Source organism: Paramormyrops kingsleyae, chromosome 8 (genome assembly GCF_048594095.1).
Source record: "Paramormyrops kingsleyae isolate MSU_618 chromosome 8, PKINGS_0.4, whole genome shotgun sequence".
Taxonomy (NCBI): domain Eukaryota; kingdom Metazoa; phylum Chordata; class Actinopteri; order Osteoglossiformes; family Mormyridae; genus Paramormyrops; species Paramormyrops kingsleyae.
The window spans coordinates 4,664,823-4,689,000 of record NC_132804.1 but is presented as its reverse complement, the minus strand read 5'-3'; the positions used below and the strand labels follow the sequence as shown (position 1 = coordinate 4,689,000).

The window sequence follows — 24,178 nt, the reverse complement described above, 5'->3', positions numbered from 1 at the left end:
GGTGGTGAACGGATGGATTGATTGTATTGCAAAAAAAAGGAAAATATGTGAAATCTTTGAGGTTTTTCACAGAGGGGTGAAAGCAGGCTGCATAGAGGTATTGGGAAAGGGGCTTTACAAAGAGTGAGGACCCCTAACCCCCCCGGCCCTGCCCCCTCTCTCCTGCCCCTAGTGTCCGTGGATTGCCACCTCAGCACCGTACTTTCTTCCCCTTCTAATTTTTCCTCCAGCCTCAGCGACCTGAAAGCCAGACAGACTTGTGTACTTTAATGGCCGCGTGGGGAGGGGGAAGGGGGGGGGGGGTTTCAAAAAAACAACAAAAGCGGCGGGGTGGCGGACAGAGAGGCGCATATCGATCCGGCCGCTGTTGAAATGTTAATGCTAATCGCGTCGCTGCGCCGCGGCACACCCCCGCCTGGCTGGCAGCGCCAATTAATCTCGAGGGGGGTGGGGGACTGAGGGGAGGGGGGACACGTGACCTCCTTGGGGCCGGCGGGCCCCGGCAAGCGGCGCTTATGTAATTACGCTGTGAAATGTGTAATCACCTGGCCTAATCCCCCAGGCCTCACAATTAAGCCCAGCATGCAGAGCACAGCGCCGCCCCGGACGGCCCACAGATGAATAACGGTCAATTAGAGCGGCACGGCCGGACCTGAGAGGCGTCTGCTCCATCCTAATTAGCCGTAATCACAGGGAGAGCCGACCCGCCAGACGGCTGTCCTTTTATAGGAGGCTATTTAGGAGAGGGGGCCCCGTTAACCGCTTCGCTCTGGGTGCTGAGGGTTCCACAGCGAAGGAGAAATCACCACTTTAACCTCATGCCTCTTAAGCGATCAGTCTCTCTATCAGTCAAGTCACTTTAAACATCTTTGTTTTTACCGTTGTTCGTTTACCTGACCGGGGCATTCACACTGTCGCAGACACGCAGAGATACTTAAACACCGACAGCAATCGGCTTACAATCGTCAACGGCACATGTCACTCTCACATAAATGTGTTTGCCAAACGTCACTGCTTGTTTACCTAACAGAAACTTTTATATATTCACTACTGAGGCTGAATATACGATCTTTGCAGTGAGTTTCCGCCCAAAATGGCTTGGGTATTAGCCCGGATCTAAAAAAAGATAAAGATTATCATTAATTAGTAAGTAATGAGGACCTCAGAGCAGGGCGAGGCCTCACACAATGTCCATTTGTCCCCTGTCACAGAAATCTGGACTCCTGAGATGGCTCTGACTGCATGAGCACCCCCCATTTCCACCTCACCCCCCCCAACACGCCAGTCTATCCCAAAGGGCGACTGCACCGCTAGTTCTTAATGACACAAGCGCAGGCTAGATTACGACCGAACTCCAAAGGCGGGCGTTTGCACAGGAAGCGCATTAAAATGTATGACCCCACCCCTGGCCCCCACCCCTGGCCCCCACCCATGCCTCCTGACCCCTCAGGACCCGCGTCTGCTCGGACCGGAGGCTCGTGTGCCAAATATATGAACATTTGCCTTGCAGATTACTCAGTGCCGCAGATACGAATTTCAGTATATCGATTTCTGTAAAGATTCGTTTTTAACAGTATGCGCTGACATACATCAAATAATCGATTGTGAGATCGCCTTATAATGACAGCAGCCGCGGACGGCGGGAGTGAGTGTGTGACACACGGAGCCTTGCAGGAGCCGCTGCTCAGAACAGTAACTTTTCAAACCATGTTAGGGACACCAAGTCATCAAGAGCATCACAAAGCTAATGAAGGGACCTAAGCGAGCATGAAAATGTTGCCCCTACAAACAGCATTTAAAACAGCCAATCAACAGCCGTTAACGGGAAGTTCAGAGACGGGTTTGGGGCTTAAGCAGAAGGGCTAAAAATATCATAAATATTGGCTCTTCTGTATTAAAATAATACAAAATCAAACCATTTAAATGGTATCAAAACAATTTTTTACTTATTTTTTTTCCTATTTCATATTTTTAGATATTTCACTCATACTGCTTGCATGGGTTACTGAGAGAGCAGAGCAGAAAAACATATTTTTACTCAAATCTTCACTGGTTTGGTTGATTTGGCCTAAATCACAATGGCGTCACACACCCAGACATTTACGATTGTTTATTTACTTCTTCTTCTGGGAAACTCACAGAACTGCTACATGACGTATCACTCCTAACGCCACCCCAACAAAACTCAAAAACACCGTGGTCATAAAAGATCTTGGCACTTTTTCTGCTAAAAAAAGCCAAGAACAGCTTCCTCAGACAGTAGAGTTTTGAAGGGTTGTTACCTTTTTAGAGTTTTTTTTCTATATGTTAGGATTTGGAGTAAAATCAGATAAACTCATATTCTAAGACGCAGACACACAAAGAGAAGCAGGCACGCACATGAGCACGCCACAGTCCTGTGTGACTAATTATTTTCCAAAGTAAAACCCCCATGACCAGCCTCTCACACTGCCCCCAACAGGAAGTCCGGATGGAAATTGGACACCCCCACGCTTGGTGACCGACCCTCCTCCCACTCCAGCCATTACTGATATTCCAGCTCCCTTTGTCACATAAATAATCAACATCCAATTACCCGCCCTGCAAGATCTGGTTTGGGAGGGGGGAGCCGTAAAAAGAAGGTGTGTAGTGGGGCTTGTGGGTGGGGGGGCGGGGGGGGGAGGGGTTGACCTGCAGGAGAAACATTCAGCAGGGGTCCTCTTAAACACATTCTGACAAGATCAAACCGATGAGGCCGCAGAAGGACGCCGCACATGGCAGGTCCAGCTCACCAGCGCGTTCCTCGCTCATAGTCCTGCCTCCCCCCCATTCGTCACTCTGTTCCCCATATGGCATCTCCTGCATTCATACAGTATTCATCCACACAAGATCTTATGTTCATTAGCTATAAAATATTTATTCTGTTCTACAGTTTTTAGCCCTCGTCTCCTGTTTTTGTGAAACTAGGCGGCGTTGTGGGGGAGGAACATATGTTATTATCTTTGTGGAGGGTCTGCTTCCTTACGCTGTTTTTTTTCCGTTTAGCTGTCTCCTGCTGTTTAGTAAGTGAGAACATGTGTTCACCTTGACATTCACATTTGGCAGGCTAGAGGTTCGGTCCTTAGGTCCTTCTCACTGTGTTTTAGGCCTGACGGACCCTCATTCTTGCTGAAGCAGAATGACCCGCCCTCCATCCCATGCCATAGACAATGACCCGCCCTCCATCCCATGCCATCGCAGAATGACCCGCCCTCCATTCCATGCCATAGAGAATGACCCGCCCTCCATCCCATGCCATAGCAGAATGACCCGCCCTCCATCCCATGCCATCGCAGAATGACCTGCCCTCCATCCCATGCCATAGAGAATGACCTGCCCTCCATCCCATGCCATAGAGAATGACCCGCCCTCCATCCCATGCCATACAGAATGACCCGCCCTCCATCCCATCGCAGAATGACCCGCCCTCCATCCCATGCCATAGAGAATGACCCGCCCTCCATCCCATCGCAGAATGACCCACCCTCCATCCCATGCCATAGCAGAATGACCCGCCCTCCATCCCATGCCATCGCAGAATGACCCGCCCTCCATCCCATGCCATCGCAGAATGACCCGCCCTCCATCCCATGCCATCGCAGAATGACCCGCCCTCCACCCCATGCCATTGCATCCGTACCTCTCTGAAAAGTGGGCATCGCGGTGCTGGGGCAGGCCCTGCTTGCGGCGCTGGTTCGATGCGCCGCCAGCCGAGGGCAGGTGGGCCTCCATGCTCGCGGGATTCCGCGCCACAGCGACCGCCTCCTGGCGCAGCCGTAGCAGCTCTGAGGAATGAAAAATGATGTGTTAGCCTCTGGGGTGTTGCCATAAATTGCTTTAATTCTTCACCCAGCTGTCCAAATGTCCCCACAATGTGATAAAAATCTGTTACTTTGACGTTGTGGAGACAATTGATTCGATCCCCACAAGGGGTAACTCAATTATATAAAAATCTGTGACTAAAAGACTTGTACATTGTTTAGTTACTTATGATTAAGGTTGGGGCTGGGTAGGGGTTAAGGTTCTCTTTGTTGGGATTAGGGTTTTTCCTATAGAAATGAATGGAATCCCCACAAAGATATGAATACACATAAGTGCATGCGTGTGCGTGTGTGGGTGCATGCATGCGTGTGTGTATGTGTGGGTGTGTGTGTGTGTGTGTGGAGTTTTCATGTTCGCACTGGATCCTTGCGGGTTTCCTCCAGGTATTCCAGTTTCCTTTCACAGTCCAAAAACATTCGGTTGGGCAAACTTGTGTCTCTAAATAGTCCATGATTCAATGGACTGGCATCCCAGTCCATCCTGTCCCGTCCTGGTGCCACCTATACCCTGAAATATGCTCTATGTTCACTGTCACTCTGTACTCGTTATGTAGTTACTGGAAATGGATGTACTGTATACAGCTTACAATTACATCACTGATAAAAGCTGAACTTATACACAGTGTCTAATTAGCAGCCAAACAGGATTCAGGCAGTTGCCTGTACTGACGGCACCCGTTGCAATGGCCTATAGAACAAAACAAAATGGATTAAATTGGGTTTTACGTTCAATATAAAGTATGAAGGTAGATTAAGAACAGCATTTATAGTATTCCTTAAATGTAATGGCACCTCACTGTAGTCTAAGGACTACAGACTAAGGAGTTAAGAGGATCTGAACATCATCTTGTTTTACTACCTTCAAACACCTGCTTTTAAAGCAACAAACCCACAAACATAAAAACTAGCAAAAGTACAAAAAAAGCGGCTCATTACTCATATCTGTAGTGAGTGTTAGAAGAAAAAGTCCTTCATAATGACATTAATTATGAGATCTTTTCTGTTTGACTCAATAATATAAGGTGAGCTGTATTTTTTCTGGTCTGTTCAAGAGCTTGGGAATGGCTGTACAGACCTTCCAAATGGATTGATCTACCTATTTCCCATGCCACAGAAGACAGTCAGAAACAGTGCAGGTGTAATGTACATGCCAGTGGTGTGAGTGAGTGAGTGAGTGAGTGAACAAGTGCGAGTGAGTAACTGAGTGAGTATCTGAGTGAATGAGTGAGTGAGTGAGTGAGTGAGTGTGAGAGAAAATGTGTGAGCAAATGAGTGTGTAAGTGAGTGAGCGTATGAGAAAATGTGAGTGAGGGAGTCAGTGAGTGTGTGTGAGTGAGTGAGTGAGTATGTGGGAGAGTGAGTGAGTGAGTATGTGGGAGAGTGAGTGTGTGTAAGTGAGTGAGTGAGTGAGTATGTGGGAGAGTGAGTGTGTGTGAGTGAGTGAGTATGTGGGAGAGTGAGTGAGTATGTGGGAGAGTGAGTGTGTGTGAGTGAGTGAGTGAGTATGTGGGAGAGTGAGTGTGTGTGAGTGAGTGAGTGAGTGAGTATGTGGGAGAGTGAGTGTGTGTGAGTGAGTGAGTGAGTGAGTATGTGGGAGAGTGAGTGTGTGTGAGTGAGTGAGTGAGTGAGTATGTGGGAGAGTGAGTGTGTGTGAGTGAGTGAGTATGTGGGAGAGTGAGTGTGTGTGAGTGACTGAGTGTGTGTGTGTGAGTGACTGAGTGAGTATGTGGGAGAGTGAGTGTGTGTGAGTGAGTGTGTGTGAGTGAGTGTGTGTGAGTGACTGAGTGTGTGTGTGTGAGTGAGTGAGTGTGTGTGAGTGAGTGAGTGAGTGAGTGAGTGAGTGGATGGAGGGAACAGGGGGAATCTTGATGAAAGATGCACCAGAGGGATTAGCTACAGGGCCCTCAAGTCACTCAGTTATGGCATATTATACTCGGGTGAGCTCACACTACTATAAATCTTCGACTAAACCATGCCAGCCTATCACAAAGCCACCCTCCCCGTATCCAGAGTCCCGCAAATCACTCTGTCTCCTAGGAGAACACTACCCCCCCCCCCCCACACACACACACACACACTCCTTCTGGCAGCAGAGACAAGGTCCACGGCATCCAGCTGTGCCGGGTGTTAGGGAGGGTCAGGATCGGGCTTGCTGGCCCCCCCTTTTGTGTCCTTATGAGGCTATAAAAATGGGTGCTGCCCCCTTTATGATGGAATTAGTCAGAAATCCTCTGGATGAAACTCAGGTTCACCCCAGAACAGGACAGTGCATTATGACTAAAATATAGGTGGGAACAGCTGGTACTCGCCACAGGTAAACCAGTGACAGGTAACCAGTGACAGGAAAACCAGTGCACCAAATAATTATTACCTGTTAATTATTACCTGCTAATGTATAGTTTCAATACTGAGAAAATATACTGATAATGGAGTGAAATACTTTACATCTGAGTTCACTTTCAGCCGAGAAATCTGTGAAACTGCTAAGGTCTTGCACATCAGACAGCAAACACCTCACGCGGCCTCCCACGACACTCATTGCACGCTTTCATTTCAGCGCCTCAGCATGAAAAGATGCTCCGCTTCAGCAAGGGAGGCGGCAGAAAAAGAAGGAATTGGAAAGCAGCTGCGTGCTTGGGGGGTCAGGGTGTCGGTGGAATGGGCGGGGGGAGGGTGTGCGTGGGGAGATGCCGTCGGAGCCCCACGTCAACATCAAGCCGCCTTAAAGAGCTTCTCAGATCAATACAGCCCTCAAGGTCCATCCGACCAGTGTGGCTACCTAAGAGGTCTTCCTGGAGAGGTTGTAGGTTCTCCAAGATGGGCATCGTGCAACAAGGACTCCAAAACAACTGTGACCTGACACAGAACTGGGTGATTTCATACTTTGGAAAAGTTTTCTGTTAGAAGAGTGTGAATATTTCTCTGAGCACTTTTGAAGCCAAACCTAGGAACTCATAAGTGGGATAAGCTGGACCATCATTACAGATATCTTCTACCATGATAGTACCACAGTGACTCAGTGCTTGATGAATGGAAAAGACATGTTTAAGGCTACATGGTATTTCATGCAGCACATAGCCAACTTAAACACTGCCGTACTGTTGAATTTGTCTCTGAAGGGGCAAATCCTCCGATTTACAAAGTGCATTATACATTGAACTCAATGCAATTGAAATATTTTTTTATACAATGTCAACTCCAACATAGACACACCATAGCGCTTCATGAAGATGCATCGATAACAACATCATAGGCATCACAGCAGTTATTCAGTTGCAATGCATAAATTAAAACAATAGAAGTTGCTGCTCTAGGAACTGAATTAAAATCCATTTGTGGATTACTGGTAATATAAGTGCATGACTCGTGTCTGCACCACTCAGTGTTTGCTATGTTAGAGACTGGTTTAACTCTGGATACCTATGCATTTACAGAAACAGCTGAGAGTGTACCCCGAGAGTTAAAAAGACAAAGGGAATTTAAATAATTCCTATAGCTTTATTTTCATTTTCTAATTCCCCTGTTCAGTGTACTACGTTGCAGTCATCTGGCAAAGTCTCAAAAATATAAGCATATGAATGTGGTCCATTAAAGAAAAATAAAACCAAGGGTTCATTTAAAGACGGGTAAAATGTCTAAACGTCTAATGAAAATCAGCCACCACGGTTAAATTTATTTATAACTGCATATATAACTGAACTAAGAGTCGCAAATCACAGAGACATGACATTTTGACACAACCTGGTAAGCTTGAAAATAGAATATTTCCTAAAGGTAGTCTTTGTGCGGGACAGCTGGAGAACAGTGGTTAAGAAACTAAATCAATCATTTGTAGGTTCACATCTCCAGAAAGGAGCTCATGCTGCAGCCTTCAGCAAGGTTCAAAAGCTCCACTGCAGAAGAAAGTTTGACTGGGTAATTTTGCATAAAAATTTGTTTTACTAAGCTAATAATAACAACTTTCCTAGGCTGGGCTACCCGCAGCAAAAGACCCCAAGATCTGTCAAAAGCCCCTCTGAACCACTTTGGGAGGCCCCAGTGAAGAAGACATACATTCTGCCCCAATCTCAAAGGACCGAGGTCCAGAAGCACATTCAGCCCTTCAGTCACTGGCAATAATACCCTGCCAGAAAGGGGCTTGAAAACGGTTTGCAAAAAGGCTAGAGGCTATAAGGTGAATTGAAAGTTTGTTTAGAGCTGGGGTTCTCAAAGTCCGGACGCGGACCGAACCACAAGCTAATCCGGACCCAGCTGATAATGCACCTTATGAATCAACATGGTTAACAGCGAAAGGGTTAATATGGTCTGAAGTACAAAAATACAAAGTAGAACCAGCAAACTTCAAATACACATAACTCGCCATAATCCCCCCCCCCCCCTCCCCCGCAATGGCAGAGAGTCTAAACAATCAGGTTCCCTTTTTTGTTATATATTCATGTCTGTATCGAAGGTTATTGACAATTCATTAACGTTCATGAAAGGCTGTTTTGTTATTTTTTGAGCACAAATCTGATGTGGACTTTTGACCAAACACTTCGAGAAGCTCAGGCTCAGAGAATCACTGCAAACACAACAGACCCTTGTGAAGTCTGGCCGTTATTCCCGTCATTCAGCTATTCACCCTCTCCTTGAGGATGTACATTCATAGCAAGATACAGGCACGTATTTCTGAAGGCGTACAAGGTAGCAGGAAGAATGGCCCTAGTGTGAAGCCTGACAAAGGCGGCACAGAGCCAGAAACACAAAGAGTCCAAAAGCCACGGCACTAAGTTTGGCCAAACATGACTAACTGAGAGGGACGGGGAGTGCAGAATGTTGGGCATAGCACGGCCATGACACCGACGGTGACGGAGAGCCGCTCACCTCCGTGACTGGGAAGCGCCATGCTGTTGGCCAGCCGGTAAAGTCGCTGCTGCTGCTCTTCGTAGGAGCCCTGCTCGTTCAGGGCTGACATCATACGCCTGTAGTGCTCCTCGGGGGTCATGTGACCAGACAGAGGTTCCAGTGCTGGGGTGTGGGAGTTCTCTGTGGGGGGTAAGTGTTTCCCTTTACATTCCCGAGAAAACGTGCAGGACAGACGCTTCTCAAAGAGATAGTGAAAAGTCACAAATATCACATTCTTAAAATATCCAACATAAAATGAAATGCATATATAAATTTTATCAATATAACTCTCAAATAAGGAAGGGAATTGAATTTGAATATAACTCGAACCATATAATCATATATATATATACACAGACGCTCCTCTACTTACAAATGAGATACGTTCCGAACAACCATTCGTAACTTAAAATGTGCGTAAGTCATTATTCAACATAATTTTAAGGGTATGCGCAAGTACAAAGAGCTAGGATGCTGGGAGTACGCACGCTACGCTGCTGCGCGGTGGGAGTAGCGACCAGAAGCCATTCTAGGCGGAATCGGCGCGCAGGAAAAAAAAATTGATGTTGCAGAGAGTAAACGGAAGCCCAATGGACACAATTTGGACTTCTTCATTCGTATGTCTGAAAGTTCGTAAGTTGAAAGTTCGTAAGTGTATGTGTGTGTATATATACACACATATACACACACATTTTTTGCAGTGGTTGTGTATCATATATTCATCTATGGGGACAGGAGGCTATTTTTATTTTTACCTGCCTCAGAGAGACCTGAATCTCTTACAGCATGTGGAGATCGGCAGTCGGCCTTGTGCAGGCCATGCGAATTGGTCAGCAGGCGTATACTAGGAGACAGAACAAGCACTAGCAAATCCCCCAGGAATGTGCACGTCTGTATGCGCCTATATTTGTGTGTGAATGTGTCAGAGAGAGGTGGTGAGCCAGGGTTTTTTTTTTTTTGAACATCTCTTTCCGTGCGTGTTTCTGCACAATGGGGAGGACGCCAGCCCGGCTACCTACAGTAAGAATTTTCCACTCTCCGATTTGCCTGTTTTCCTCTCTGCCTGCCATAACTCCAGCACGTTCCTGCCTGCTTTAGTCATTAACGGAGACCTCACCGATAGGCCGCGGCAGCTGTCCATCTTACCATTGCAGAACTGTGATTGGTTAGGGGGCCCAGAAAAGAGAGAAGAAAAAAAAAACTTGGCAGAGATCAGCACAAAAAATTTAATCAGTGCTTATCTACTCATGTGGAGAGGCATGCTCCCTCAGTGCGTGACTGCAAATGGCGTCGCTGGTAAAAGCAGTGCTGGATTTTAACACAATGTAAGATGTATACCCCAGAACCTCACTGTCTATCTTCTCACACAGTCAGACCCACACACTGGGGTAATCACGCACACCCTTCTTACCCTTCTTAACGCCCCGCCCAATTCCCTCCAGTGATCAATGCTTTTTAAATCTTGATCATATATTATTCATGGACTATAGGTAGTGGGAGAAATGACTCATGTATGAGCTGAGCTTGTGCGGCCAGGGCTGCTGTATCTCCAGCGGAACTCTCCAGCCTGCAGCGGCGGTAGCGGCGAAGCCCGTGGCCACAGCAAACATCATAAGCATCTCTGTGGAGCTTCTAAGCGAAGAGACTTAACCAGCCGAAAGGCCTTATCTTCCCACATACTGATCCCAGCAGCCATCTCCACTGCTTCCTTAATAATGTTCTTCGGCAAACTAGAATCACCATGTTAAACATGCACTCAAATGCTGTCGCTGTGAAGTATAATTTGTTGTGTTGACAAAATTTATGCTGCTCTGCTGCAAGGTAAAGTCTGATGCAAAAACTTATGTTGTCTGAAAATGCCTAATTAATGCAGTAGCTTCAAAGAAAAGGGTGTTTTATTAACGGACACTTGGAAACCACATAAAATCCCTAATAATCATGTACACATGTCAACAGATCTGTTATTGAAATTAATCCACTAATCCACGCTCTTGCTTAGAAGTGGTGTTTTATCAATTTTTATGTTCCAGCTTCTCCACTCCTACGAAAAACTGATAATAGTAGAATTGTCGTAATTTGTAGAAGAAGTACAGTATTAAATTCTTGAATTAATGAAATGATTTCAATAGAGTAAAAAAAAAGATACTTTGTTTGGGTGTTTGGTGTGTGTGTGTGTCTGTGTCTGTATATATATATATATATATATATATATATATATAAATAAATGAATGAAAATTATATTACTATTATTTAATGTCATTACAATGTGTTAAAAACCATTTTAATGTTGTTAGGACCATTTTTTAAAGATGCCAAAAGCTTTGTATTTTGTTTGGTTATGGTGAAGGTTAGGGCTGGGTAGGGGTTAAGGTCATCATTGTTGCGATTAGAGCTTTCCCCATAGAAATGAATGGAAAGTCCCCACAAAGACATGAATAGAAATGTGTGTGTGTGTGTGTGCGAATGTGTGTGTGTGTACGTGCATGTGTGACACCAGAAAGCCACAAGAAAGCAGAGTGCTCTTCTCACCCCCCAGTCACCCCCCTGCAGAGTAGCACTCCGTCAGTCACATTCACACTCTGCTCCTATTACACCCTCACAGACGAGGCACTCCTTACCTTTAGGTGACACGCTGCGAGACTTCTTATTCTCTGAGGGGCACTCGCTGCTGCTGCTGGGGGAACAAGCTCTCCTCTTGCCTAAAATGTCATCTGTCGGACAGATAGGAAGCGTCATGAGCGGGAGATTCACGCCACACAACAAACAGGGGACCGAGCTGCCGCATTCGCACGGATCTGGGGGCATGTGTCTCACGAGCGGCGTGAGTAATGAGGGGGTTTGACAGATGAGCAGAGAGGAGGTTTGGCTGTCAGAGGCCGCGGGGGCACCGGAGCTGCCGCACGTGACGAGACTGCCGGCTACTGGTGTGTGCTGATGGAGGTAGAGATCCCCATGGCGCCATCCTCAAACCCACGTGCCAAGTTTCCCCCTTATGCTCCACCTACTGCTCATAACCAAACACCCACCCGCCGTACAGAAAACATGAAAGAGAAAGAGAGAGCAAGAGAGAGAAATGAAGAGTGCAAACTTTGGCATTGTTCAGTTGGAGCGTAGAATTCCAACTCTGTGCCTTTTAACTGCTAATATATGCATTAGCCTCATTCGGAGGGTCGCTCTTACTTCACACTGTTACATTGTTCCTGCCTCTTTCGACTTTCCCTCCCTCCCTCTCTCTCTCCCTCTCTCTCTTTCTCTTTCTTCTACCAGCCTTGTCTCTCCATCACCTCAGTAAAACTCTCCTCATACCAACAGCACAAGGAAACCTTGAAATAACGCTCTGCTAACCTTGCAGTAAATGCCACACAGAGGCGCTTCGGTCTACAATTACAGCCTCTTGCCCAAAAGAGATTCAGAATCAATATCCGGGCGATAACATGGCGGTGGGTGGATGGGGGACGCCGGCAGCACGCGCAGGCAGGAAGGAAGTGACCGTTTGTCATTGAGTGCCGGCAGAGCCCGCGCCAGTTAGCGCTTCCCCAGACGCACGCGCACGCGCTCACATCCTACCGCACCAGCATGCGGCCACGCTTCCGCTGATTCGTCTCGTGTTGACAAGTCGGAGCGTCATGGTCACCCAACTGTAGTCTCTAACTGGGAGGGGGGGCAGGGTTTTATGATCACACAGTATGGGGGCAACATTCAAAAGTCCTCCCTGATGAACAATGGGGGAACAGGTATTCCCATGATGTGAGAGACCTCTAACATCAGTGACTTGCAATGATCTGAGACTGTCCCGACTCTGCAGCGCAGCAGAAGGGGTCTATACAGCTTTTACAGAGTCCCGATTCTGCAGCGCAGCAGAAGGTGTCCGTACAGCTTTTACAGAGTCCCGACTCTGCAGCGTAGCAGAGGGGGTCCGTACAGCTTTTACAGAGTCGCGACTCTGCAGCGTAGCAGAGGGGGTCCGTACAGCTTTTACAGAGTCCCGACTCTGCAGCGCAGCAGAGGGTGTCCGTACAGCTTTTACAGAGTCCCGATTCTGCGGCGCAGCAGAGGGTGTCCGTACAGCTTTTACAGAGTCCCGACTCTGCAGCGCAGCAGAGGGTGTCCGTACAGCTTTTACAGAGTCGCGACTCTGCAGCGTAGCAGAGGGTGTCCGTACAGCTTTTACAGAGTCCCGATTCTGCGGCGCAGCAGAGGGTGTCCGTACAGCTTTTACAGAGTCCCGACTCTGCAGCGCAGCAGAGGGTGTCCGTACAGCTTTTACAGAGTCCCGACTCTGCAGCGTAGCAGAGGGGGTCTGTACAGCTTTTACAGAGTCCAGACTTTGCAGCGCAGCAGAGGGTGTCCGTACAGCTTTTACAGAGTCCAGACTTTGCAGCGCAGCAGAGGGGGTCCGTACAGCTTTTACAGAGTCCAGACTTTGCAGCGCAGCAGAGGGTGTCCGTACAGCTTTTACAGAGTCCAGACTTTGCAGCGCAGCAGAGGGTGTCCGTACAGCTTTTACAGAGTCGCGACTCTGCAGCGTAGCAGAGGGTGTCCGTACAGCTTTTACAGAGTCCCGATTCTGCGGCGCAGCAGAGGGTGTCCGTACAGCTTTTACAGAGTCCCGACTCTGCGGCGCAGCAGAGGGTGTCCGTACAGCTTTTACAGAGTCCCGACTCTGCAGCGTAGCAGAGGGGGTCCGTACAGCTTTTACAGAGTCCCGATTCTGCAGCGCAGCAGAGGGTGTCCGTACAGCTTTTACAGAGTCCCGACTCTGCAGCGCAGCAGAGGGTGTCCGTACAGCTTTTACAGAGTCCCGATTCTGCAGCGCAGCAGAGGGTGTCCGTACAGCTTTTACAGAGTCCCGATTCTGCAGCGCAGCAGAGGGTGTCCGTACAGCTTTTACAGAGTCGCGACTCTGCAGCGCAGCAGAGGGTGTCCGTACAGCTTTTACAGAGTCCCAATTCCGCAGCGCAGCAGAGGGTGTCCGTACAGTTTTTACCGAGTCCCGACTCTGCAGTGCAGCAGAGGGTGTCCGTACAGTTTTTGAAGACTGGGGAACGCTAATGATGCTTTTTGATGTTTCCTCCCTGGGGAAGCATTTCTGCTCCAAAATCGGGGCCTGATGTGAAAACCACCTCTAATGGGGCAGGGATTGACTGTGCTGCCCCCCGGGGCACAAATGGCTGATCAATCCACTCTGCCCCCATTTTCACTCCATGTCGCAGCCAAATAAGTGAGATATCACAAGTACTCAGGTTTTCAACCTTCTTCTAAAAATAATGACGATAAAGCATGTGAGGCACCGTTGTGCATTTGATTATTGTGTCACACGACCCTCCATCTCGCCGAAGACAGCAGCTCCCTCACCTGCTTGTCCTGGCAGCTGGACCTTCTGCATTCTTACCTGCACTGCACACAATTTTACTTTTTAAGTAAAGTACTGGGACTTTGCTATTTTGAACTTCCTCTGCTGGCCCCTGGAGGATGGGCTCCCCCTTTGAGTCTGGTGCCTCCTGAGGTTCCTTCTTCTAGGGAATTTTTCTTTGCCACAGTTGCCTTTGGCTTGCTCACTGGGGGCTTTGGGCAGGGATAATGTAAAGCGCTTGGAAACAATGTAATATTGTGAAAATGTGCTATATAAAAAAGTCTGAATTAGGTTGCATTGAATTGAATTGAATTGAATTTAATTGAATTATATATGACAATTTGTTTACAAGTGGTGCAATATTCCCAGTTACACCAGTTTCTTCCCACAGTCCAAAAACTTGGGATCAGGTGAACTGGTGCCCCTAAATTTCCCGTAGTCTCTCTCTCTCTCTCTCTCTCTCTCTCCCTGTGTGTGTGTGTGTGTGTGTGTGTGTGTGTATGTGTGTATGTGTGTGTGAACATGTGTCCTGAAATGGAACAGCATGCAGCCTACCATATACCCTTCTGTTTGGACAAACTCCAGGTGCCACAAACCGCTACAGAATAGGTTGTTACAGAAAGTGTATGGATGCACAGAGGACAACCTTGTACTGCAAACACTTTCTCTCTTGCTATTCCAGCTCAGGATTGTAATACCCCTCTGTTCCTAACCCTAACCCTAACCCTAAGCTTGCTCCTTTACTGCGATACTAAAGCCTTTCATAGTAACCTGCTATACAAATCTTTGCCCATGATCATATTCAAAAATTTGTTTTCGATTTTAAGTTAATTGTGACTGATTGCTCTCTAACACGACTGTGGTCACCCCATCTACTGTATCTCATGCGTTTTATTGTCTTTCCCAGCTTTCAAACCTACTTGTTGCCACACAGGAAACAAATCACATTTTACATATTCTGTGAAAACAGGGGTCCCTCATTTTTAAACGAAATATACATTTCTGGGTTATAAGCAGGCCTTTCAGGTGAAATGAGTTTAGCATCAGTGTTTAGACCTTCTTCCACCACTTTTGTTGTTTGGATGAAAAAAAAAGATGGACAGCCTGTTAAGCAAAAAATACGTGCATTTAGCTGGCTTCGTCAGAAAAGCGTGACGCTAAGCTTCTGTACCAAGGCCAGGCATTTAGAGCAGGGGAGGGCGGAGCGGATCAGGCCAAAGGCAAGTGCGGCTCTTGCGTAAACGGCCACAGCTCTTCTCCTGTGACAGGCCCGACGGCCGGGCCCCATAACTCCCCTCTCGGCCCCTAATCCGTCACGGCTGCCGGGCGCGGGGCGGCGCGGCCTGCGATCAATCTCCACATTACAGCTGACAGAATGGTGCTAATAACTTATCGATCGTGCTGCCCGCGGTGCCTCCGCCGGAGCGCGCAGACGGCCATCGATTTGCTTTGGAGGAGAAAGAGCGTCTGTTTCCGCTGCCCAGAAGGGATGGGGGGTGGCAGGGAAGAGGGGGCTGAGCCTGTCTCTCAGCGGAGACCCTGAGGAAGGTTAGTGGGGGGCGGGTGGGACACTAGCAACAGCGACAGACTGAAGATAAAAACTAAGAAAACAATAAAAAAAGCATTATTCATGAGGAGGGGGACGGTACCATTCGAACGCTGTACGAAATGACAATGAAAAAGAAATCGTAAAGAGCCAGCTATTTATCTTTGGGAATAAAGTAAGACTACATTTCTGAGAACCTGGGAAATGGGAGAGCTTATCTGTGGTGACTTAAATAGTCTAACTCTGAGAATAATAAACAAAGACAAAAAAAGAGCACAGGTAGGCAAGGTTCGCCCTTGTGAGGAACTTCAAGGTCACTCACTGGGAACGGACAAAATGCCCCTAAGCGGTATGAAAGGGAATTTTAACGGCAACAAACAAAACAGAAAGGAAGAGGTTAACTTAGGAGTCATGCAGACCCATTATCCAATAACGCAGAGCCCCCGCCGCCGCCACCGCCGCCCCCGCCAGTGAAATGGGAGGAGCCGCGTCGATGGGCTGCACTGCGCTGGCGGGAGCCTCCGGTCTGACCGTAAAGCCCCCGCAGCCAGACGACCCGTCAGCGTTCCCAGCCAATCAGCTGTCGCCTTGGGGACGGCGGCCGCCTCGGCTCTCTGCCGCTGACGCCTGGCCTGTCTCCCCTGTCTGCCCCCTGCAATGTAATTAACATCCACCCCCTCCTCCCACACGGAGGGAACATCTTTCACTCTGACTCGGCTGGCCTCTGGCACTGTCCCCCCCCCCCCTGCCTGCAGTGCCTTTGCCTAGATCCCTCAGTCTCTCCCATTCACCGCACAGACTGCAGCGTTAGTCACCCCTCCAGAAATCTGCAGCATTTCCTGTGCCCGGTAATAAAAATATTTCTTACTTATCGGACTAACAAAGCTCTTTGGAGACTGATTCATAAATGTGGAAAAGCTACAGTTTGAAAGTACATCGTAATCTGTGAAAGAGGATTTTTCGTGGCTTCGGTCCACAACGGGCGGCTGGGGTTTTTAACTCTGGGCTTTGTGAAAGCCAGGCGGAGACAGGCCAGGGGCTGGGGGCGGCGGAGGCCACAGCCCCCCCCCCCCCCCCGAGGCCATACCCTCCGCCACACTCGCCTGTCCTGTTCTTTGCTCAACCTTAACTCCCCTCCCTCTCTCTCTTATTTCACTGACAGGCAGAATTAAACACAACAGGACACCAGGTGATGGGATTGGACTTGTTTACAGACACAGGACAAGCTGCTTATGCAGACTCTCCCAAATCAGAGTTTAAAGGGGCGACAGACAGCTTCCCTGCATCTTACCCTGTGTCTCACTCCAACATTCAAATGAACCGGAACTCCCTCACTTAAGATCAGGAATGCCTTCTGAAAATCTCGCGCAGGACCGAAACATGCTCTCATTCCTTATTTTGAAAATGCTTTATTTATGTCCTCTGGGCCGAGCACTCGTGAAATATGGAGGTATAAATAAGCATTACAGGACCCAGCTAATAAGGAGCAATAATTATAGATTCCTGGGGGGTAATACCTCTCGCCTCAAAATGGGTCTGACTCTACAAATCACCTCTCTTGGGCTTCAGTCGTGTCAGGTCATCTCATAAAAGATGGAATATTGTGTCAGACTACTAAGAGGAAACATTAGAAACTAAAATTTCATTTGAGAGTATTAAGGCAAAGATGCAATTATTTTATCATTACCTGTGCGACACATCCATATAGCCACACATCTATATGTCATATTTCCTGCAAAAATTAATGCCCAGGAATGGAATGTGACCACATATTTTCCCACACACAATTTTTTTTTTCCTGCGAGAATGTCGTCATTTCCCCTCCATTGATTCCTGTTTTATTAAAAAGGTGAATGAGTCATGCGCCGTGACCCCAGAACCATCCCGGCGGGGTGGATAATGTCACCCTGCGGTTCCCACCTCGTCTCGGAGCTGCGGCTCTCTGGCTCCACATCTGATCAATAAGGGGTTTGGTTGATAATCACCAGACACAGGCGCCTGCTTTGGTTCTGCAGCCACGGACAGCATTGCACGGCTGATACGAGTGATATTCCATTCGCACCGCAAGGACGTGCGAGGTTCAGATTTCGCGATAAATTTCTTTAAGATAATCAAGACCATCTAACTGCACAACGCCAACAGCTGGTACATCCATCAAAAATATATATTTGGTCTATATTAACCCAAGAAACAAACAGAATACCTAATAAACACTGAACTTTTTATTGCACCGATTTAACATTTTTTTTCTCTGTGATGCTATTGATAAACTAGTGGGGTGGTGATTCAGAGTGCAGCTGAAATGGCTGTGAGATAAACGTCATCTAATTAACTCATTCAATTAGTTCCTTGGCATCTCTAAATCACACAGGATTACATCTTAATAAAGTAATTTATTAAAAAATGTGAGAGAAAATGTCAACCACACATTAAGTAATGAGCTGGGGCCAGACACAAGGGGACGAGTAATTAATTAATCATGCCAATTAGGTTAAAGGATGCCAGACTAAGGTCCTAAGCAGCAGTGGATAGTTCAGGTCCTGAAAGTAAAAATCCAAACCAAAATTTTGTTTCAACCAGCCAAACTGAGTATAAAAGTTCACAGTCAACGGGGTACTCAACTGATTGGCTGAAACAAAATCTTGGTCTGGATTTTTACTTTCAGGACCTGAACTATCCACCTCTGGTCCTAAGACCGATAGGCATGGCACTCTGGCAGAAGTGGAAAAGAAGGAAATACGCAACATGGGAGAAAAAAATGGGAGAAGAGACCAAAAAATCACTTACAGAAGTACTGAAAATGAGGCAGCATGCTTTAGCATAGAGACTAACCGATAAAAAGGGAGGGGAAAAAAGAGGAGATATAAAATGTATGAATAAATGACAGGTAGGAACTGCAGAAGCCCCGAACGCAGCCCCCGCAAGCGGCGTACCTGCTGCTGCGGACGCAATCTCGATGCCGTTGCTACTGATGATGTCCCCGCAGGGCGGACCCTCAGGCAAGCCCAGCTGTCGACTGTGGTGCAGGTTGGAGATGATCGATGTGAGGTCACCGTCGCGGCTGCAGCACAACGGGAGGGGGGTCAGGTCTGCGGGGGGGAGTCTCCCCTCGCCTCACGCTACATCGGTTTGTTTGCAGTCGAGTCACAACAAAGGGAAGAAGTAAAGAGCCCTTGTGGACGAAGCCGGTCCACCAAACAGATCGCACCTCAACCAGAAACAGGCTGCAGGAAAAAATACCAGCTACTGAAATGCATATAAAGTGAGCACAAAAAGACGTCGATCTGCAGCAGCTAAAGCAAATCAAACCAAGGATCTTAGCAATGAGAATGATTTCAAAATAATTAAGAACAACTTACAGCAGTGCTGGAAAAGGCACATTTCTGATTAACTGAGAGCACATGACCACGTCCAATCAATCTCGCTGGAGTTTGCTCCACCAAAGCTCTCCCGGCTTACTAATGATATGGTCCACAAGAATAGGATTTTTTTCCCCCAACACCTTCCACTGCCAGCTACTTGACAGAGGGGCATCTAATCAGTGTGTCCGAGGTCTCCTTTAATGCCACGGATTGATCAGAGTCTGCTGACATCCGGCCCCACGTCTGACCATGGCTTTCTGTGAACAGCGAGCAGGTTTCATTCTATAACGAAGCACACAGTGAAAGAAAAGCTGCCAATTGATAAACCCCCTTTAACATGCATGACATAAGCACAAATGGTAATCGCCTGTCTCCACACAGGAAAAAATGACAGACTACTGTCCGAAGCAATTTTGCGTCTTATCCTGTCTAATCTTCAACCTTAAGAGACATTAATCATCACACTCTGGAATTATAAGTGGTTTATGAGCTTAAAATGAAGTGATTAGAGGTTTTTTTTCATGCACCCAAAAATCATTGGGGAAAAGTTTATAGAAATTCATGTATAAATGAGGTCTACATTCCTCATAGGTCTACATTCCTCATAGGTCTGCATACCTCTTTTCCATAAGGATGGTATAATGGCAATGAATGCAAGGACTAGGCAGATGAGCGACTGTGACCTGAGTGGTGTATCCACTAACCTAACATGGCTTACTCAGTAACCATGATGTCTGGCCTCAACAGTAGATACTGGAGCTGAGGTACCCCTGAGATGGTACCAACCCCATAACGTTGTAGGAACATACAGCCTTCCATATATATTTTTTATTCCTTTTTGCATAATTACTGGATTGTGTGCTACAGGACAAACATGGACCAGCTCTTCTCATTGTCAGGCGGGACATTTACCCAGGAGAGATGCCAGCTGGGGGTATCTTCTGTGTCCTGTATACCAGTGTGATTTGGCATGGATTGGCCAGACTGATCCCAGATCAGAGGGAGCCTACCTGGTGCTCATGTGACACCCCCTCCCCAAATGGAATGCGTGGGGGTGGGATTAGGGCAGGATATGTCAGCCTACCCGTCAGCCTTCATTAACACCTCTGAGAAGCAAGAACTGTCTCTCATCGGTCCCTGAGGTTAAGGCAAGTATGTCATGGGGGTATTTCCCCCAAATCTGATTACTCCTCCGATCTCCTTAACCGTCATAATATTGTTCAATACCGGCTTAGCTTTTTGGACATATTAGAATTCTATCTCAATATGGCCAAGGGCCCAGAGACAGACATACAGGATTCCAGAGATATCTCGATGACAAATGCGTCCTTTTCACTGGATACAGTGAGCCCTCCCTGCCCAATCTCTCACTGTAACTGACAGTGGATGTGCTCCACTCTCTATGGAAACCAAAATTCCAGCTCTACAGCCTATAAATTATAGACCCTAGGACAATTATTCTTGGCAAGTCCATGGAAACACAAGAGCTGATTAGGTCAGGTAACCAGACTAGACCAGCTAACCAGTCAACTGTCATTCAAAAACCAAGCTCGCCAAACCAACTGACAATGACAATGTGTTTGCTAAAAAATATATACTGTTTTAGGAAAATATAATAAAAACATAACATTTTAATAAATATACTGATGAAAGCCATTTAAAACATGATCAAGGATTCTTTGACATCTGACGCTAATTGTACTACATGCTATTACTACAGAGGCAACATCCTAAGTTTCTGTCCATAAAAAAGAGCATAATCCCAGTCAGTTCTGTGGAAATGATGGCAACTGTCTGCTACAGGGACTGATCTGGAAGAGGAATCAAAGGCTGAGCACAGACACGCAGCATCCACGGTGAGACTGCTCAAGGTAATTCTTCCTCAGAGTTTGGGAAGGCTTTTGGCTGGCAGGGAAGTATTTGTTCAGTGAGGGGCTGGTATACTGGGTGTTAAGAAGAAGGAAAAAAACAAAAAAAAAAAATCCCTTTGACACAATGACTGCTTTGGACAGTGTAGAACATTTAACTTTGCTACATGGAATGGTCTGTCAGCTGCATGACACCTCCCTGACATAAACGGCATCACCGCTTCATAGACGTCCAAGAGTCCAGCTGCTAGAATATAAAAACACTATTGGCTCAGTGCACAACGAACACAGTCTGTGAGTCTTCCGTCAATAAAGCACCATATATACAACTTCCCAGTGGCAGCGAAAAGGTACTGAGAGATGCATAACATGACACAACACGCACAAAAAGAGTATATGTCAGAGAAGATACACTGTACCTTCAAACGACATGCCTGCTTTATCTGTGAGGTCGGGTGCAGGGAGAGTCTGAGGCATCCCTCCTACTAACAGTGTGATAATGCCACCCTGAACTTCCTACCTAAGCAGGTCACGCTCCCCAGGAGACCTCTTTCAAAGGATCTGCACTAAGTCCCCGCTGCAAGGGCACAGTTTCCCTCCCGGGGCTAATTAGCGCACTTTCTCTCGGCTGTCCCAGATCGGCCAGCTAATGAGGGCCCGTGGACAGTCGGCCAAGGTCATAATCTGCGTCAGAGGTAAGACCCGGCTGCCTGACTCAGCACTCCGACGGAGTAAGGAGCATTGGTGGGTGCGGAGGGTGCAGACGGACAGACCCACTGAGGGCACCCGGTCCCCTTTCTGTCCGGCACACACTAGGGGTACATACTGAGCTTATATCCGGGGTACATACTGGGCTTATATCCGGGGTACATACTGGGCTTATATCCGGGGTACATACTGGGCTTATATCCGGGGTACATACTGGGCTTATATCCGGGGTACATACTGGGCTTATATCCGGGGTACATACTGGGCTTATATCCGGGGTACATACTGTCCTAAAACTCCCACACTGCCCAGCAACATAAACCGACATTTCACTGGAGACGCCTACAAGGAATGACAAAAGGTTTAGGACAATGGTCCTCTTTTCCGTTTTAAGTACTAGCCATACTCTGATTTACACTGGTGGGAAACATCCTCACCTTCTTTGTGGTAGTAACAGGCTTCTATCGTCATAGTCACCGAGGCACATCACCAACGATGCACAAACCAGAAGCTCGCCCGAAGTGACCACCATCCCACCCTTGCAGTGCCAGAGAGCCCCCCGACCCCATAAAGGAGCTGCCTGCTATTGATTTGAGCCTGTGGGGAGTGCTTGGGCAGCGTGCTTGGGCAGCGTGCTTGGATGCAGAAGGCAAAACCTTCTGCAAACCGCATCTCAAAAGACAAACAAATATAGTCCCAGATTCCATCAAAATAGTACAAAGACAATATAGTTCCCAGGTGATTCCTGTTACTGGTGCTGCGGTTAAAGCGTAGGTTATACCTCTGGCAGTATGGACGAGGAGAACAGTGTCCCGAGCTTGGCACCTGTCCCTGGCAGTGACACATGGGCTCCAGTAGTGATGCATGGCTCTGAGCGCCGGCGGGGCGCGGAGGGCGGGGCAGAGCATGGCGGGGGGCGCCGGGTAGCGGCGCCGAGCGTGGGTGTCACCGTAAGGGCTGGCAGACAGGGGCCCCACTGCCTGTCTGTCACTATGGCTGAGCGCAGGCTGGTGTTAGCGGAGCAGGGGTGCGATGCCCTCATTGCTGGGGGGTGTGGAGTGAGAAGGCCAGTGCCAGGTGCACAGTGGGACCTGGCCGGCTGCCACAGTTATGCAAAAATCCGGCGCCAGCACAGACGGACATGGGCAAGACCAAGCCGTAAACAGTCAGCTTCAGATGCAGGAAGTTCTTACACCTTGCTGATGTCCACCCAAAGCGATGGAAAAAGACATGTACATTCAGGCCTGCTACAATGTAACTAATGCATTCCTGAAAACCTGCGCGTTCACTAAAATCACGTAGTAAAATACACATATCCAACTGGAAAAAAGGGTTAGGGGAATGTGATTCCAAAACTTAGTAACTTACAACAAACAAAATGAATACAAAAAATAACAACAGTGATCTACCAGTGGCCAATAATGTAATTATATGCATTTTAAAGAAATAATAATACACAAATAAATTATATCATAAACATCTCCTATGGGCAAAATACAGTCCTGTAGGTTAGAGTAAAACAACTCAGAGACTTTGTAAGTTACGCACACTAAGCTTCTCATTACTACACAGATCAGCTTCCCTTAAAAACTGAGTCACTGCCTGGAATAAAGGTCCCTGGCAAGAAGGCAGAGGGACAAGCCAATAAAGAAACATGTAACCAAATAAATAATCAGCCACAGATCTCATGGGCCTTGCAGCTATTGCTTTATGTGTAGAACTTAACTCTTAGTGATCAGCCCAAGCCGTCAACGGGACCTGATCATGCCGACCCATGATAACTGATCTGTCAGCAACAAACAAAAGGTCCTGATCCACTTAAAAATAATTTTGCTGTGTCTCATCCTTTATGCTCGCTTAGTTTCGTCAAAACAACTGCAGTGTCAAAATACTTAATTGTGCTTATAATGAAAATAAACACAATTATATTTTACTGTCTCTCAGTGATCATCTAAGCGTTTTCCAGGTAATGGGCCTTACTATGAGTGAGGGGGGGGGAATCAGGTTGTGTTCGATCCTGGGGCATCAGCAATTGCAAAATAACCACCCTAATAATGCACCATTCTTCACAGAGTACTCAAATCTCTGTGTGTGTTCTAGTACAGTTAAACGTGAATAATCCAAATATAATCAAAATGAAGGAAGATTCGTGCTCTTTGAGGTTTTACCCTGAAGGAAAACAAAGGTTGGAAATTTCACACTGCGGAGACACTTGTAACATTCAAAAAATGTGCACGCACGAAACGTAAAATAGCCAAATCTCCGTTTCTGAAGTATTCCTTCGCTGTTCTGACAACAACAAATACTGAAAGAACGCCCACACTCAGTTCTCAGCGACAACAGCTGCAGAAAATGAAACTCGGCACCTGCTTTTTTGCGCACTGGAAGATAAGAGGGCGAAAAAAAAAAAAACAAAACAAAATGTTTTTATAGTTCTGACGATTCATCCACCCCAGCAGTGACGGCCGCTGCTCATTCCTGGAGGAGGGCACAGGGGATGCCCATTCTGTTTCTCTACAGCAGCTGCGGCAGGGGAAGCCGCCCTCGGGGACTGCCACGTGGGTGCAGTCAGATCGAAACTGGGTCTTTTCCACTTGCCAAAGGGGCTACCCCCACCC

The 24,178-nt window shown here is 47.4% G+C and overlaps 1 protein-coding gene across 4 annotated transcripts in view; it reads right to left on the bottom strand.

Annotated features, from left to right (window-relative positions):
• LOC111853550 (sterile alpha motif domain-containing protein 11) overlaps positions 1–24,178 on the bottom strand; it is a 53,350-nt gene that overhangs the window by 7,418 nt on the left and 21,754 nt on the right. For all 4 annotated transcript variants that reach the window (XM_072715023.1, XM_023830557.2, XM_072715024.1 and 1 more), the window contains exons 4-7: positions 18,556–18,683; positions 11,342–11,434; positions 8,703–8,864; positions 3,659–3,803 (exon numbers count right to left, since the gene is read on the bottom strand). In XM_072715023.1, coding sequence (XP_072571124.1) covers positions 3,659–3,803; positions 8,703–8,864; positions 11,342–11,434; positions 18,556–18,683 — 528 coding nt within the window. The remainder of the gene's footprint in view (positions 1–3,658; positions 3,804–8,702; positions 8,865–11,341; positions 11,435–18,555; positions 18,684–24,178) is intronic.